Genomic DNA, 16,212 nt, shown 5'->3' with positions numbered 1-16,212 from the left:
TCCTTATTTCCAAATGTGATAAAAATTTCAAAATTAATTATACTACTTTCTTCATAGATTGCGGACTCAACGTACATAAACAGTGTTCAAAATATGTTCCCAATGACTGTCAGCCGGACCTCAAAAGGATCAAACGAGTGTACTGCTGTGATCTCACTACGCTAGTGAAAGCGCACAACACACAAAGACCCATGGTGGTGGATATTTGCATTCGGGAAATTGAAGCACGAGGTATTCCAAGTTTTTACATTTTTGATGAAATTGAATACTGTTTCATCATATTTTGCAAGCTTCTTTAGGTGTATATTAACCTTTTAACCACAGGAAGTAAGCAAAAAATACTTTCTATTTTAAATAGTCTTCCCCTAAGCACAAATTGCCCTGGTGGAAGGTTGCAAAACACACCCCATAAGACATTTTGGAGTTGAAGCATAATAGAAATGCCCTGCACATACATTGAGGCCATATTCTGAGGAGGAATGTTTGGGGGGAAATTGCAAAAAAGTTAGTTGACCTGCAAGGGGGGCTTTTAGTAGTCACAAAACAGTACTTTGCTCTCTATTGCTCTACAGTGGTGGGTCTCAACCTGTGGGTCCCCAGGTGTTTTGGTCTACAACTTCCAGAAATCCCACGCAGTTTACCAGCTGTTAGGATTGCTGGGAGTTGAAGGCCAAAACATCTTGGGACCCACAGGTTGAGAACCACTGCTCTACAGCAGTGGTTCCCAACCTTTGGTCTTCCAGGTGTTGTGGACTTCAGCTCCCAGAAATCCCAGCCAGTTTACTAGCTGTTAGCAATTGTGGGAACTGAACTCCAAAATACCTGGAGGACCAAAGGTTGGGAACCACAGCTCTACAGGATTGTAGCCTTGAGGACATTTATGAAACAAAAGCTTCCAGTCCTTTTTCTCACTTGCAACCATATATCTTCCAAATGTACTTTGGAGTGGAAGGCCCTCCTGAACCATGTGGGATGTGATACTGGAATTGTGAGAAAGACCATAACTGCCCCATAATCGAAGTGGGATTGTAACAGAACCTTTAAAAGTTCATGGAAGGGAAACACCTGCTTATTATTCCATATTTTTCAGGATTCCTTGCCTTTGCTTTTCCAGATGCCTTTCAGATGGCTGGAGAGAGAAAGAGTTGGATAGGAAACTCTCATTAAATCCTTTTATTTGCCTTCTTGTGATATCTAAGCTACTAAATTAACAGAGCAATGGTTGACACCACTTCTTGTATACATAAATTTAAATCAAAGCTTTAAAAGGGTGAAATCATGAATTTGGAGGATGAGCCATATGTCTTTACAGTGGAATCATGTTTTATATAACATTTGGTATCTCTAGTAAAAAAAAAAAATAGGGCTTACAAAGACCTCTGTTAGAAAATATGCCAATATATTGCTAGTCCTAGTAGGCAAAATTAAGTTAGAAGGATGGTGGTCTGGAAATATGCATGAAATGAAAGCCTTTTATGGACAAATATCTTACTTAACAGAGCCTTCTGTGTAACCTCCATTCATTATTTTTATTCAACACTTGCACCTTCCTTGCAAAATGCTGACAGGAAGCTATTTCTTAAGAGTTTGGTCAATTGATTTCCTTTCATGCTTCACTGAGCTGTGCAAAATAATTCTTTAAAAGCTATGATTCCCAGAACATTTCCTGTTCTGGGACCAAACTGGCATAGTGTGTAAAAACCTGATCTGAAGATGGTGATAACGTTGAATAATTTAGGATCTCTCAATGAGAGAATTCACAAGGGTGAAGCTCACTTGTGAAAAGAAGGGCTGGTAAAAGTAAATAGATGGAATATGCATCTGTAGACAAAACAACAGCTGATGAATTTTTGCTTTACAGGTTTGAAGTCAGAAGGGATTTACAGAGTCTCAGGGTTCACCGAACACATTGAAGATGTCAAAATTGCCTTTGATCGAGGTACTGTACATTTTAGCTATGACAAGTGTCCCAACTGTACCATTGCCTTGTGTACAAACCATTTTCATTGAATTGCTCGTGTTGAGAAAGAAAAGAAAGATCTGTTTCCCATTGTTTCCTGCAATAGATATATATTTCTATTTTATTATGCACTTATTTCTTTTGGCATTTACCACTTGTCTGTTCATGTGGGATCTTTCTTTGTGCATCCCACATTAACTTGCTACACGTCCTATATGTACCTTCTTCAGGAACCTTCTTACATAGCAGATCATTCATACCACCCATTTTAAAATTTCCCAAAATAAACAGGGTATAGATAATAAGAAATTGTGTGCTATAAAATAAAATAATCAAGCAAGTGGGTTGGTGATGGTTATTTCCACTGATGCCCTACCAAGATTTTTTTTCTTTATTCTTCTACTGAATGAATGTACTGTTCAGCAACACTGTGCTGTTATTGTTGACCAGTTCTCTTCCGATTAACATATAAAACATTCATTGTATAGTTTGTTTTTAGAATTTGATTGTGACCAATGCATTCTGAGCTTTTGTTTGTCCTGCTTGACACCACTTCTTGTATACATTGCATTGTGATGTCTGTAAAAGAGGATTCACATGCTGTATCTTTTACTATTATTATTATTATTATTATTATTATTATTATCGCCATCATTATAATTATCCAGCTTTTCATGGGGAGTGTTGTGCCCCCAGAGAAACCCTCACTAATTACCCCTAATCATCTCCTTTTAGTTAGTTGGGTTTAGCATTGTATGTACAGTTCTGAAGAGGGTCAGTTTAAATAGTCTTTCCCCTTTTGCATTTAGAGCCTCTCTTGCCCTGCCCCTTTAATGACCTTCTGGAGCCTCAGCCTTGACATTTCTGGTGTCATGAAGTGGCAGTTAGTGTGTTCAGTTAGTGTAGCACTGGAAGCTAAAGAGTGAAGGACTAGAAGATATAAAAAATAGAACGTCATGTCAGAGCTATATACAAAATACTAAAATAAAACGTCACGTCGGAGCTATATAGTGAAATAATATGTCATGTTGAAGATATATAGCAAAGTAACATCAAATCAAGTTAAACATCAATAACATCTAACAGACAAACAGACAACTACAAGCAATGGTCATTAAGAAAGAGAAAAGATCCAAGAGCCAGAACTGTGTGCATACCCAAGAACATACCTTTCCTCACAGAGACTTCATAGCAGTGGTTCCCAACCTTGTTTTGAACAGGAATCACTTTGACCAGGGACCACTTTGACCAGAGACCACTCTCCAACATTAGTACCAAAAGGGTTACAAATCAGTTTTTGGTCAACTTTAGATTCGGCTTGAGGTGCTGATTCAGAAAATTGCATTGGATAGACCACATCAGCTCTAGTTTCTGATATAGAATCATAGAATCAAAGAGTTGGAAGAGACCTCATGGACCATCCAGTCCAACCCCCTGCCAAGAAACAGGAATATTGCATCCAAACACCCCTGACAGATGGCCATCCAGCCTCTGTTTAAAAGCTTCCAAAGAAGGAGCCTCCACCACACTCCGGGGCAGAGAGTTCCACTGCTGAACGGCTCTCACAGTCAGGAAGTTCTTCCTAATGTTCAGATGGAATCTCCTCTCTTGTAGTTTGAAGCCATTGTTCCGCATCCTAGTCTCCAGGGCAGCAGAAAACAATCTTGCTCCCTCCTCCCTGTGGCTTCCTCTCACATATTTATACATGGCTATCATATCTCCTCTCAGCCTTCTCTTCTTCAGGCTAAACATGCCCAGCTCCTTAAGCCGCTCCTCATAGGTCGTGTTCTCCAGACCCTTGATCATTTTAGTCGCCCTCCTCTAGACACATTCCAGCTTGTCAATATCTCTCTTGAATTGTGGTGCCCAGAATTGGACACAATATTCCAGGTGTGGAATATATGCCATATGCCATGGCCAGAGACAGGGAAGGAGTGGCAGGCAGTGCAAAAGGAGCGGAAATAAAATAAAGAAAGAGGAAGGAGAATCTTGGACCAGATTTTTGTCCTCGCAACCCACTGCTGGTCCGCAGCCCACAGGTTAAGAACCATTGGTTTATAGTATTACCCAGGAAGAAAATATTAAGTTTTGTCTGTTAATAAAATGTTGCTTTTTTGAATTACCAATATAGTTTCAGATCTGTTCTTGTACCACAATACCTTCCAAATTAATAGTCAGTGCGTGAACAGAACAGGGAGTCAAGGCGGCTAACATCTATCCACACTAAACAATTTGAAAAGAGCAATATAAAAGTTAAAAAAACAATTAAATAATAACAGTACGGTAAAAAAAAGAATTAAAATACAGCAGTTACATTAAAATGGCCTTTAAAACTCATATCCCTTTTCTTTCTACTTGGAGGTTCACTTTTAGGTGTGCATTTATGCTCCTTTGTCTTGTGAATGGCTCAATATACACATTCAAATAATATACATATTTTAATAAACATATTAAAAATGAAGTCCTACAATAATGGAAGAATTCATCTGATTTTCACCATACCACTTATAGTGCCAAAGGTGCTACAAAGAAATACCTATAAACTTAATGTAAAAAATTTGAATTTTATAACTTGTGACAATAAACTAAGGCGGTCACTTTAATAAACCAATAACTTTTCTATCCAATGGACGCAGCATGGTTTTAAATGGATACAGAAGCAGCTGCAGTATTTTTCAAACCACTTGTTTTCAGTGTAACACTTTAATGCTTATTGTATTGTAATTAAATAGAACTGTCCAAACAGTGTTTCATAATACTGGTTCTACCATGTCAAGTACACAAGGATAAATATGAGGCTGGCTGGGGCAAAATAAACTCTGTGATGTCAAAAGTGGTGCTGTCTTATATCAAATTCTAATACGAGGGTTCACTTGGTGGAATTACCGAAATTTTGAATGAACCAGGTTTCTCAAAACTGTATGTGTCCTGCTTTGAAAAGCAAATGCTTTCCTAAATGTACAGAAGGTGGGTCACTTGTAACCAAATTTAAGCTCAATTTCCTTAAGGGAATGCCTTTGAAAATCATCTCAAATAAACTATAAGGTATGCAGAGCTATACAAAAGGACTAACAGAGGCTGTAAAAGTTACTTTTTGGACCACCACTCTCATTGACCATGTTGGCTGGGGATTCCTGCAATTGCTATCCCCCAAAAAGTAACTTTCAGGCTCTAATATTCTATTTTTGGCTCCTGCTCAGATTCCAGGAAATCTAAAAAATGGAAGCTGAATTTATTGCAGTTTAACGTATATTAACTCTCACCTTCTCTCCTACTTATTCCTCACCCTCTTGTGTACAGCAGTGGCAACATTAGTCTTTTTCTATTTGAGTAATTTTAAAGTGGCATGTATATTTTATTTACTAGGGAAAATCAAGAAATATCTGTTGAAATTTTTAAAATCCTTCAAATCTATCCATATTTTTTCTAGATGGTGACAAGGCTGATGTTTCCGCCAACCTGTATCCAGATATAAATATAATTGCTGGAGCATTAAAGCTGTATTTCAGAGACTTGCCCATTCCCATCATCACTTATGATACGTATTCCAAGTTTATAGAGGCAGCAAGTAAGTAGCAAAGCAGGCCATCTTTTTTATATACACTGTAATTCTTTTTCATAACTCTAACTGTTGTTGTTGTGTGCCATCAAGCTGAATTTGACTTATTGTGACCCTATTTTAGGGTGCATCTATATTAGTGTGGGAACACATATTGAATACTCTGCTTTGTTACAAAGGTTTTGAATGGAATTTAAATCTGCCTTCAGAGTGGTCATCCATGCCATAGAATCAATGCAGTTCGACACTACTTTAACTACTATGTTTCAATAGTGTGGAATGCTGGGGTTTGTAATTTGGTGAGACATTAACACTCTCTGGCAGAGAAGGCTAGAGACTTTGTTAAACTATAACTCCCATATTCCTAGCATTGAGCCATGGCAGTTGAAGTGGTGTTAAGCTACATTAATTCTACAATTTAGAGATGCACACATTAGAGTTTACTTAGCAAGATTAATTTACAGAAGATGTGCCATTGCCTTTATCTGAAAAAGAGTGACATGCCCCTAGTCACCCAATGGGTTTCCATGGGTAATAGGGTATTTGTGTCCCCCAAAGTCTCAATCAACCACTCAAACCACTGCATTGGCACCCTTCCTTTTATTCTACAGTTCTAATACTTTTCATTGTGATTCCTGGGTTTGTTTGGTCACTTTAAGTGTCATTTTTTTTGGGAGAAAATGAGTGGCAAATTCCATAAATGAAAATATCTGCATTGAACATTGATGTATCTTATGTAAACCTTGATTTGTATCACACAGAACTCTGCAATCCTGATGAAAGGCTAGAAGCTGTCCATGAAGTGCTGCTGTTACTTCCTGCTGCTCACTATGAGACGCTTCGATATCTGATGATTCATCTCAAAAAGTACATTTATTTGATTTTAATATCTTTAAAATACTGGTCTGAGACCGTAGTGAAATTCATTCATTCATTCATTCATTCATTCATTCATTCATGAGATCCGGCAGGCCTGGCAAGACCCTAAAGCAGTGGTTCCCAACCTTTTTTTGACCAAGAACCACTTTGACCAGGAATCACTTGACCAGGGACCACTTTGACCAGAGACCACTCTCCAACATTAGTACCAAACGGGTTAAAAATCAGTTTTTGGTCAACTTTAGATACGGTTTGGGGTGCTGATTCAGAAAACTGCATTGGATAGACCACACCAGCTCTAGTTTCTAAAACAGAACATATGCCATGGTCAGCGACAGGTAAGGAGTGGCAGGTGGCATGAAAGAAGCAGACATAAATAAAATAAGTAAAGAGAAAGGAGGCTTGCGGACCAGATTTTTGTCTTTGCAGCCCACTGGTGGTCCGTGGCCCACAGGTTGAGAACCACTGCTCTAAAGAGATGAGACGCTTTACCCAATATCAATATCCTCAGAATTTATTTTAAAACAAATTACTCAGTTCTCATCTCCATACCCCATAAGTGATGTTAGAGCCATTCAAAAACATTTCCCCTCCTCAGCCTATTTCAGTTCTCCACAGCTGCTGGAGTTAGAGGCAGAGATGCCCATAAAAGCAAAAAAAAAAAAAAAAAAAAAGAATAAGGAAATTGTATTGTCGAAGGCTGGAATCACTAGGTTCTTGTGGGGTTTTTTTTCGGGCTATAGAGCCATGTTCTAGAGGCATTTCTCCTGACGTTTCGCCTGCATCTATGGCAAGCATCCTTCAAATGCTAATGAAGGTGATCAGCTAAACATTCACACCTAACTGCAGCAGGGAAGAGCTCCTTGCCCCACCCCAGCCATTCCACAGATATATAAACCCATTTTTCCTACTTCCAACAGACCTCACAACCTCTGAGGATGCTTGCCATAGATGCAGGCGAAACGTCAGGAGAAATGCCTCTAGAACATGGCTCTATAGCCCGAAAAAAACCCACAAGAACCTAATAAGGAAATTGCTAAAAAAATTACATGAGAGAAAACTTTCTAGGAATTTCTAGATTTTCCAGCATAAATATGGTTGATATCCACTGGAGGCTGACCATAGATTCACACTAGAGGGCCTAGAAATTCCTAGAGAGAGAAAAAATTAATCAAATTAATGAACAACCAAATTTGCAAAAGTCAAAATGCAAATGCGGAGGGATAACAGTAAATCAGAGCTCAGCTTCCTATTTATTTCCTTGTTAAATGAAGGCCTATACTAGGGCTGAAACAGTCCGGGGCCGGGTGGGGGGGGGGGGCTCATAGGATTGTTCATACAATTTCTTTCCCTCTGTGTGTTTTTAGCTTTTTTTAAAAAATGGGAAATTGGGAGGGCTGGAGAGCTGCAAAACAACACAAGAGTCATATGCTGCTCATAAATCACAGTTTCCCACATTTGCTCTAAGTGGATGTTCCATCATCTTGCCACCAAATGTTTCTTTCTAAATTTGTGTGTGTATGTGTGTGTCAGGAGCAACTTAAGTAAAAATATCACAGGAAATTTCTACATAGACCCATTTTATGTCTTCAATTTTCCAACATTTGGGCCAGATTTTAATAACTTTGTACATCAGATTCATGCATCTCTGCAAGCCATGACCATAAAAATTTAACAAAAATCTGTAAATGAGTACCAGACTGTTGGTACAATAAATCATTATAAAAACCATAGTTAAGTCTAGCTTTTTGTTACCAGCTTCCCTGGTTTCATCCAATAGAATCCTGGGATCTGTAGCTTTCTCTCTAATCCATTTGCCTTGTGGAGAAGTCTAAGTACCCCGTAAAACTACATGTCCATAGGATAGCAGTTAAAGTTGAATTAAGGTGCTATGGTTGTGAAGAGTGGATTCACTCTTTGTCTGGATCCGGTCCTTGGTATGTTTGCAGCAGGAAAAGTCATGAAATCAACCAATTTGCATGTGAGCCCTTCACCTGGAAATCTTGACCAGAGGAGTTTCCCTCTTTGATCCAGCACTGATTCCAAAAGATCTGCTTTCTCCACTGAAGTCTATTTATCCACATGTAGAGCATTTTCATTTGCAAATTGAAATATGTATAGACTGGTGTACAGCAATAGAAAAAGTACCTGAATTATTATTATTAGCTGACCATTGCAGTGGCTGTCTATTTAAAAAAGATTTGGAGAAAGTCAAAATATAAAATAAAATCTAGCCCTCTGGGGATTTCGAAATGGCCACCCCCCACCCCTCCACCTTGAGACACTCATTTGGTGGCTTCTGCACAGTTGTAATCCTATTCTGAAATATTGGAATGCCCTTCTTGTGGCTTAGATACTGGTAGTAAGAGCATTAATCTAAAATATTCTGACATATTTGCTTCCATACTTTTCTAGTTGGTTCGCCATATAATTGCTAACTCTGGGAACATTCCTGAAAATGTATTTAACTTGTCTTGAAAAAGTGTCCATGCATTTGATTTACAGCAGTGGTTAACAGCATGTGGTCCATGGACCGCCAGTGGTTCACAAGAATTAAAATATGGGCCGCGGCCTCACCGTTACTACATCATTGCAACAAGAGCGACTGGTCTCGCGACATCCTCTTATAGTGTCGAGGCTTATTAAATATGGTTTTCTGTGGGCAAGCAGATAGTGACTACTGGATGGCATATATTCTGTATCAGAAACTAGAGCTGATGTGGTCTATCGAATGCAATTTTCTGAATCAGCACCCCAAATAACCAAACCGATTCTAAAGTTGATCAAAAACTGATTCATAACCCTTTTGGTACTAATGTTGGAGAGTGGTCCCTGGTCAAAGTTGCCCCTGGTCAAGTGGTCCAGGTCAAAAAAAGGTTGGGAACCACTGATTTACAGTACAATGTTTGTTGCAAATCTTACATTATAAAAATGAAGTACCGTACAACTCCCATATTTGCTGAGGACATGTTTCCATACTTGGTGTGGATACATGAAACTGCAGAAAATAGCAAACGCCATTATATAGAATGGGCAATGATGGATGTACTGAGAAGAGTGTGTATCTTGTACAGGAGGCCTTATGTTAATAAGTAAAGCATGGATAAATGAAAGCACATATATTGGTTCCACAAATATGGGAGTCATACTTTATTAGAAAATTTTCTATGGTCATCCCTCTGCATTCACTGGGGTTAGGAGCATGTTATTATTTCTTTATTATTGTTTACCTGAGAGAACACTTCCAGGAATTTCCAGATCTTCCAGCACAATTCCATGGTTAACGTCTCCTGGAAAATCCTAGAGAAATGTTCTCTCTAGAAATCTCAAGGTCCTCTAGAATGACTACAGGAAGTTGACTATACAGCCAAATGGGAGAACCTCGAGATGCCTAGAGAGAACATTTTAATCTGTAAATAATCAATGCCACAAAAGTCAAAACTGCAAATGTGAAGTGAAGACTGCTGGAAAAATGAGCCAGGGTATCAGAGTAGAAAGTATGAGGAACAAGACTATAGAGGACCATGAAGGTAACGATATGAAGCAGGCTCTAGGAATGGACAGGATAAGTAGAGATAAATTCAGAATGTAAGGATCAATTCAGAATGTAAAAAGATCTCTTTTGTAGGACTACCATTTCTAGACTATTTGCATCAGGATGGTTATATAAAGTGATATTTTCTTCTAAACTTTGGAACATACATCATATGGTCAGAACAACAAGAAACTATTCCCCAGTAGTTGCAGAGGCAATATGACAATTATGGACCAGATGAAACAAAAAGTATGAGGTAAAAGCACTGACAAGAGAATTCTAACAAAGTTTTTCCCCTTGTCTTACTTTCACTTTTTAGGATTACAATGAATGAAAAAGATAATTTTATGAGTGCTGAAAATCTGGGAATTGTGTTTGGACCCACTTTAATGAGACCTCCAGAAGACAGCACCCTTGCTACCCTCAATGACATGCGGTACCAGAAGCTGATTGTACAGATATTAATAGAAAATGAAGATGTTTTGTTTTAGGCACAGCTGTAAATTCATAGCTATCTGCTATGAGAATATAAGTTTGACAGAAAACAAATCCACAATTTTTAAAAAGAAAAGGAACCCGAGTAGCACTTCATTTTCTGCAGTTTGCAGACGAATGCCAGAAGATTTAATAAAGGGTATGTCTCATAGACATATGCCTCTTTTTATTATTTAAGAGAGAAGAAAGGTGAGGGAAATGGTCTTGCCTTGCATCTTTTGCCTTCCTTTCAGTGTGTGTGAGTGGGGAGGGGAATATAAAAAAAGGTTACAGACTATTCTCTCATTAACTTATTAAAGGACACAATTTTGTACATTTATTTAGATCATTGAAGCAGAAAGATACAGTCGGCATGATTCTGAAGATGCTGTGCTGACCCATTTCTATTGAAAAGAACTAGGCCAGCACAGCAACTTTGAGGATGGGAGCCATATACTCCAGTCCCTCTGGGCCAGATCATATGTACAAAGAGATTTCATTTTGGATGCCCTTACCAGGCACATCTACATAAAAGGATCTCTCTAGAGCAGTGTTTCTCAACTGGGGGTTGGGACCCCTGGAGGGGGGTTGCAAGGGGGGGTTTCAGAAGGGTCGCCAAAGACCAGCAGAAAACACATATTTCTAATGGTCTTAGGAACCCCTTTGACAGAAAAGGCTGAAGATCTCTTCGCCTGCTCTTCTCTTCCTTTTTGGAAACAGACAGTGAACCTCCCACCAAAAGCCCTCCTCTTGCTCTCTGGATGTAGATGTACTACAACTCCAAAACTAAGGTCAATGCCTACCAAAGCCTTCCTGTATTTTCTGTTAGCTATAATAGTTCTGTGTGCCAAGTTTGGTTCAATTCCATTGTTGATGGAGTTCAAAATGCTCTTTGATTGTAGGTGAACTATAAATCCCAGTAACTACAACTCCCAAATGACAAAATCAATCCTCCCAACCCCACTAATATTCACATTTGGTTGTATCAGGTATTGTGCCAAATTTGGTCCAGTGAATGAAAATAAATCCTGCATATCGGATGCCTAGAGAGAACATTTACATTATGATTCAGAACAGTAGCAAAATTACAGTTATGAAGTAGCAACTAAAATAGTGTTATGGTTGGGCATCACCACAACATGAGGAACTGTATTAAGGGGTGGCAGCATTGGGAAGGTTGAGAACCACTGCTCTAGAGCACATGTGTCAAACACAAGACCCACAGGTCAAATCCGGCCTGCCACGTTATTTTATATGGCCCATGAGGCTTTCAATGCCAGGGCAACACAGTGAAATTTATAGTCTTACCATTACAAATGACTCTTTGAAGGCAACCACAAGGCTGATGTGGCCCTTGGTGAAAATGGGTTTGACACCCCTGCTCTAGACCCATGATCATCATGTGGAAACAGATGCCATTATTCTTGTTGACATTTATTTCCCATGTGATAACCATAATACATAGCTCCACATGCACTGGTATCTTACATTATTTCCCTCTTGTATAAAAATAATTCACTTGAGATGCATCAAATGACCATGATTCACAACCTGGTGCTAGTCAGAACCCTGCTCATGAAGACACTCCCTAGTTTTCTTCTATGTTCAGCAAAGTTTTCTGCAAAGAGAATGAAGGATTCCCATATGCACAGAGAATATTCCCATGTATGAAGAAGAATCAGAAGGTGCTTTACCTTGTCCAAGATATTTAGTTTCAGGATGTTTGTCCGTGTTCGCTGTATATGGATATACGATTTCTCTCTATGTAAGACATAATTATATATGTCTAAAGTGAAACAAGACATGTATTTAATATATATATATATATATATAACTTTAGTTCGCTGCAGGAATGTCTTTTTTTATTTTAGCAAAATATAATTCAATGCGGTGCATTGATGATTTTTCATATATTCCTCTTAAACATTTTTGCTATGGCATATTGAGAACATTCACCAGTACAGCAGTATTATTCTGACATATTTCTTTCATTGCAACTGGTTTTGAGACAACGTCCATTTCTTATGCATACTTTAACATTCTTTGGTTTTTGTTATATTCTAGGAATTAATAGTACACTTGCTTTTAAAGATATGGTATTCTGGAACAAAATACCGTATTATTTGTATCTTCCCCTGAGAGGGGGAATGAAGGATTTTGAAATAGTTTTGGCAATAGCAGCAATTACTATACATTATTCATATTTAAAATAGGAGGTACCAGAATATTGGATATGTTCTGGTATTATTGGGATTAGCACTTAAAATAATTGAGTTACTATGTTGATGTTTTAAAATGCCAAGATACTTTTACATTGCTGTTGTATTTATAAAAGTAAACCTGTTCAAAATGAAGCATTTTTCTGCAATGTCTTCCGGCAAATTTGTTAATAAAGGAAATATAAAGCAAATGTGTTCGAGAGAGTGAGAATTGGTATATTACCAAATCTCATGGGGGTTTTGTGTCTGTGCTTCCACTGGTTGACCTCTTGGTCTAAAATTATGTGGTCCCTTCTAAATATTAGACTTTTTTCCCCTGCCATGAGATTTTTGTGCAAATATTTGAAACACAAGATGTAGCATAGTTTATTGCAAACCTGAATTTTAAAGAAGAAGAAAAATATTTAATTTGTGTTAATCACAAGTTTCAAAACCAAATTGTACTATTTCCTGAATTGTTTCAGGGATCACAGATTTCTATACAAGTTTTTTTTAATTTCAGTAATGTTGATGGAAGGGGGGTGAAGACAAAGGGAGCACAAAGGGGGTAAACAACATATATTAGTTATCCTTTGCATAGGTCACCAAGGACTAGGTAGGCAGACCCGAAGGTAGGGAGATGAGATTTGCAGGTACAATATTACCAGAGATTCTCATAAATTGTAAAGATTTAATTGTTGTAGGTTATGTACTAAATACTTGTTGAAAATGGTATGGAAATGGTTTTATTTTGTGAAGTGAAATATGCTTTGTAATTTATGATGGTGTAAATGGAAAGGGAAAACAACTCCCATTAAATGTGTTTTGAGTCCCTGTCTGTAATTTTCACAAAATGTGATTTCTCTCTAAATGCTTACATTTGTAGAGTTTTCATATGGTTTATGCACAACAAGTTGTTTAACAACTTTGGCTTAAATTCAGTTGTCCAACATATCTACTGAATCAATGGGATTTGAAGGAGCGTTGACCTATCGTTCAGCAATTGACTTAATAGGTTAAGTCCACTTGGACTAAAATGAAAACATTTCAAATATTTGAGAATGTTATCAGGTGTGCTAAAAGATACTCATGCAGACCCTCCTCCCCTTTTGTTTTTGTTGTGTGCCTTCAAATCATTTCCAGGTTATGGCAAATGTATCACAAAGTTTTCTTGGCAGTTTTCTTGTTGCCAATGTCTTCCTCACAAGTCGAAAAAGTGCAACTTGCCCAAGGTCACCCAATGGGTTTCCAACATGGCTGAGCAGGAATTCAAACATTGTGCTCCAAAGTCATAGTTCAACATTCAAAACTACTACACAACGCTGTTACAAGTCTTCTTGGGGCCAGTTAACTAGTATCAAGTTCTACAATAAGCTTACACTCATATATTTCATCTTTATACAGAACTCAAATACAGAAAAAATATTGCTTTCAGGAAAGGAATTTCCTAATATTCAGCGTATCTCATTGAAAAAGACATGGGTAGCTATGTCTGCTTTCACAAGTATTCACAAGTTTTTTTCTGCAAGGAGAACTTTTTTGTTGTTGTTTTTTGTTCCCAAATCAGGCTATTTTTGTGCATAAATTAGAATCATAGACTCATAAAGTTGGAAGACACACCAAGGGCTATCCACTCCAACCCCCTGCCATGCAGGAGCACACAATCAAAGCATTCCTGACAGATGGCCATCCAGCCTCTGCTTAAAAAACTTTAAGAAAAGAAGACTCCATCATTCTGCAAGGCAAAATATTCCATTGCCAAAATTCTTTCTAATGTTTAGGCAGAATCTTATTCTTCCTGCAATTTGAATCCATTGCTCTGTGTCCTAGCCTTCCCTCTGGAGTAAAAACATTTATTTCTGTCCAGATTAATTCCAAAATGAATTCCAAAATGAAATAATGATTTGGAACTGCCAAATGTATATGTTTGATTGTGTGATATTGGAAAAGTTATTCATTCTTGGCCCTGAGGATGACAAACATGAGCCCTGTTGTTCTTTATGATGCATCACTAAGCCTAAAGTACATTGTGATCCTAGAGTCTACACAGACTGAAAGGAAATGCATCTAGCACTTGAAAAGAATCCATAATAGGACATCGTGCCTTCCTTCCAACTAGGTTGTTAAAATATAAACTACGAAGCTCATAGAAGTTGTTCAAAGTTTGTGTGAAATCTTGTCTCCTGGGAACTTTCAAGATCAGAAGATCTTCCAAATTTCTTTGTATTGATCATGTAGCTACAAAAATAAAAAAACCTATTCTTAACTATTATTAATAGGAGCCACGGTGGTGCAGTGGGTTAAACCTTTGTGCCAGTTGAACTGCTGACCTGAAGACCTGAAGGTTGGTGGTTGAAATCCACAAGACGGGTGAACTCCCATCTGTCAGCCCCAGCTTCCCTTACAGGACATGAGAGAAGCCTCCCACAGGATGGTAACACATCCAGGCATCCCCTGGGCAACGTCTCAATTTTCTCACACCAGAAGCGACTTGCAATATATTCTCAATTAGCTTCTGACACGTTAAAAAAATATTAATACAGAATAACAACATTGCCTCTGAAACTAGCTTTAGATCATTTCAAAATGTCTGACAATCTGCTGTGGACGCAGTTATATTCTTAAGTGTTGGGATCTACTGTTGGAAATTGGGAAGGGGGATCATTTATATACTTAATTTTATCCCACCTTTCTCCTGATATGGGGACCTAAGGCAGCTAACAATAAATATGATACACTGCAAAGTACCTCATAAAACAATGTAAATGCATTAAAATATAAATATAAAAGGAAAAAGCAACGTGTTTCAATAAAACAATTAAACCATAAATATTAAAATGCATTTTTAAATTATTTGGGGAAGAGGAAAATGATGCTAGAGTAGGTGAACAAATGAAAGATATAATATGCAACTAAAGGTGCTGGACTGGTTTTCAAACTGAACATTACTTATTATAATAGTAATTTACAGTAGTTGGTAACTCATTTTAGTGTGGAACACTTTCCTGTGTTTGTTGCTGCTTATTTTCACAACATCCCACAAGGTAGGTTAATAACCTTTTAATTTTAAAGATGTGTGAGACAGTGACATGTCCAAAGCCATACAATACAACACAATTCATCCAAGGCAAACATATTTTCCATTGGACGTCTCTGCTGATTTGCAGTAAGATGTATTTTGTAAAACAGTTATGTTAAGTTTATGTTATCACAGAGATGATGATGATGATGATAAAGGTGGCCCCAGTGGTGATCGGCACACTTGGTGCAGTGCCTAAAGACCTTGGCCTGCACTTAAACACAATCAGCGCTGACAAAAATTACCATCTGACAGCTGCAAAAGTCCACCTTGCTGGGATCTGCACGCATTATTCGCTGATACATCACACAGTCCTAGACACTTGGGAAGTGTCAGACGTGTGATCCAATACAACAGCCAGCAGAGTGTCTGCTATGGACTCATCTTTTTGTGTTTCAAATAATAATAATAATTTGTATACTGCTCTAGTTCCCCGAGGGGACTCAGCTTGGTTTACAGCACAGGTAAAGCATTGCAATTACTGACCCCAAAACATTCAAAATAATAATAAAACATAGTATATAACAG

General features: G+C 37.9%; 1 protein-coding gene across 1 annotated transcript in view; it reads left to right on the top strand.

Moving 5' to 3' along the window:
• Positions 1-13,443, top strand: part of CHN2 (chimerin 2) — a 182,451-nt gene extending 169,008 nt beyond the window's left edge. The window contains exons 9-13 of the mRNA XM_060782002.2: positions 58-231; positions 1,862-1,939; positions 5,391-5,528; positions 6,281-6,386; positions 10,253-13,443. Of these exons, the coding sequence (XP_060637985.1) occupies positions 58-231; positions 1,862-1,939; positions 5,391-5,528; positions 6,281-6,386; positions 10,253-10,424 (668 nt within the window). The 3' untranslated portion in view covers positions 10,425-13,443. The remainder of the gene's footprint in view (positions 1-57; positions 232-1,861; positions 1,940-5,390; positions 5,529-6,280; positions 6,387-10,252) is intronic.
• The last annotated feature ends 2,769 nt before the right edge of the window (positions 13,444-16,212 follow it).

This window comes from Anolis sagrei, chromosome 6 (genome assembly GCF_037176765.1).
Source record: "Anolis sagrei isolate rAnoSag1 chromosome 6, rAnoSag1.mat, whole genome shotgun sequence".
Classification (NCBI taxonomy): domain Eukaryota; kingdom Metazoa; phylum Chordata; class Lepidosauria; order Squamata; family Dactyloidae; genus Anolis; species Anolis sagrei.
This window is presented reverse-complemented; position numbering and strand designations above follow the sequence as displayed.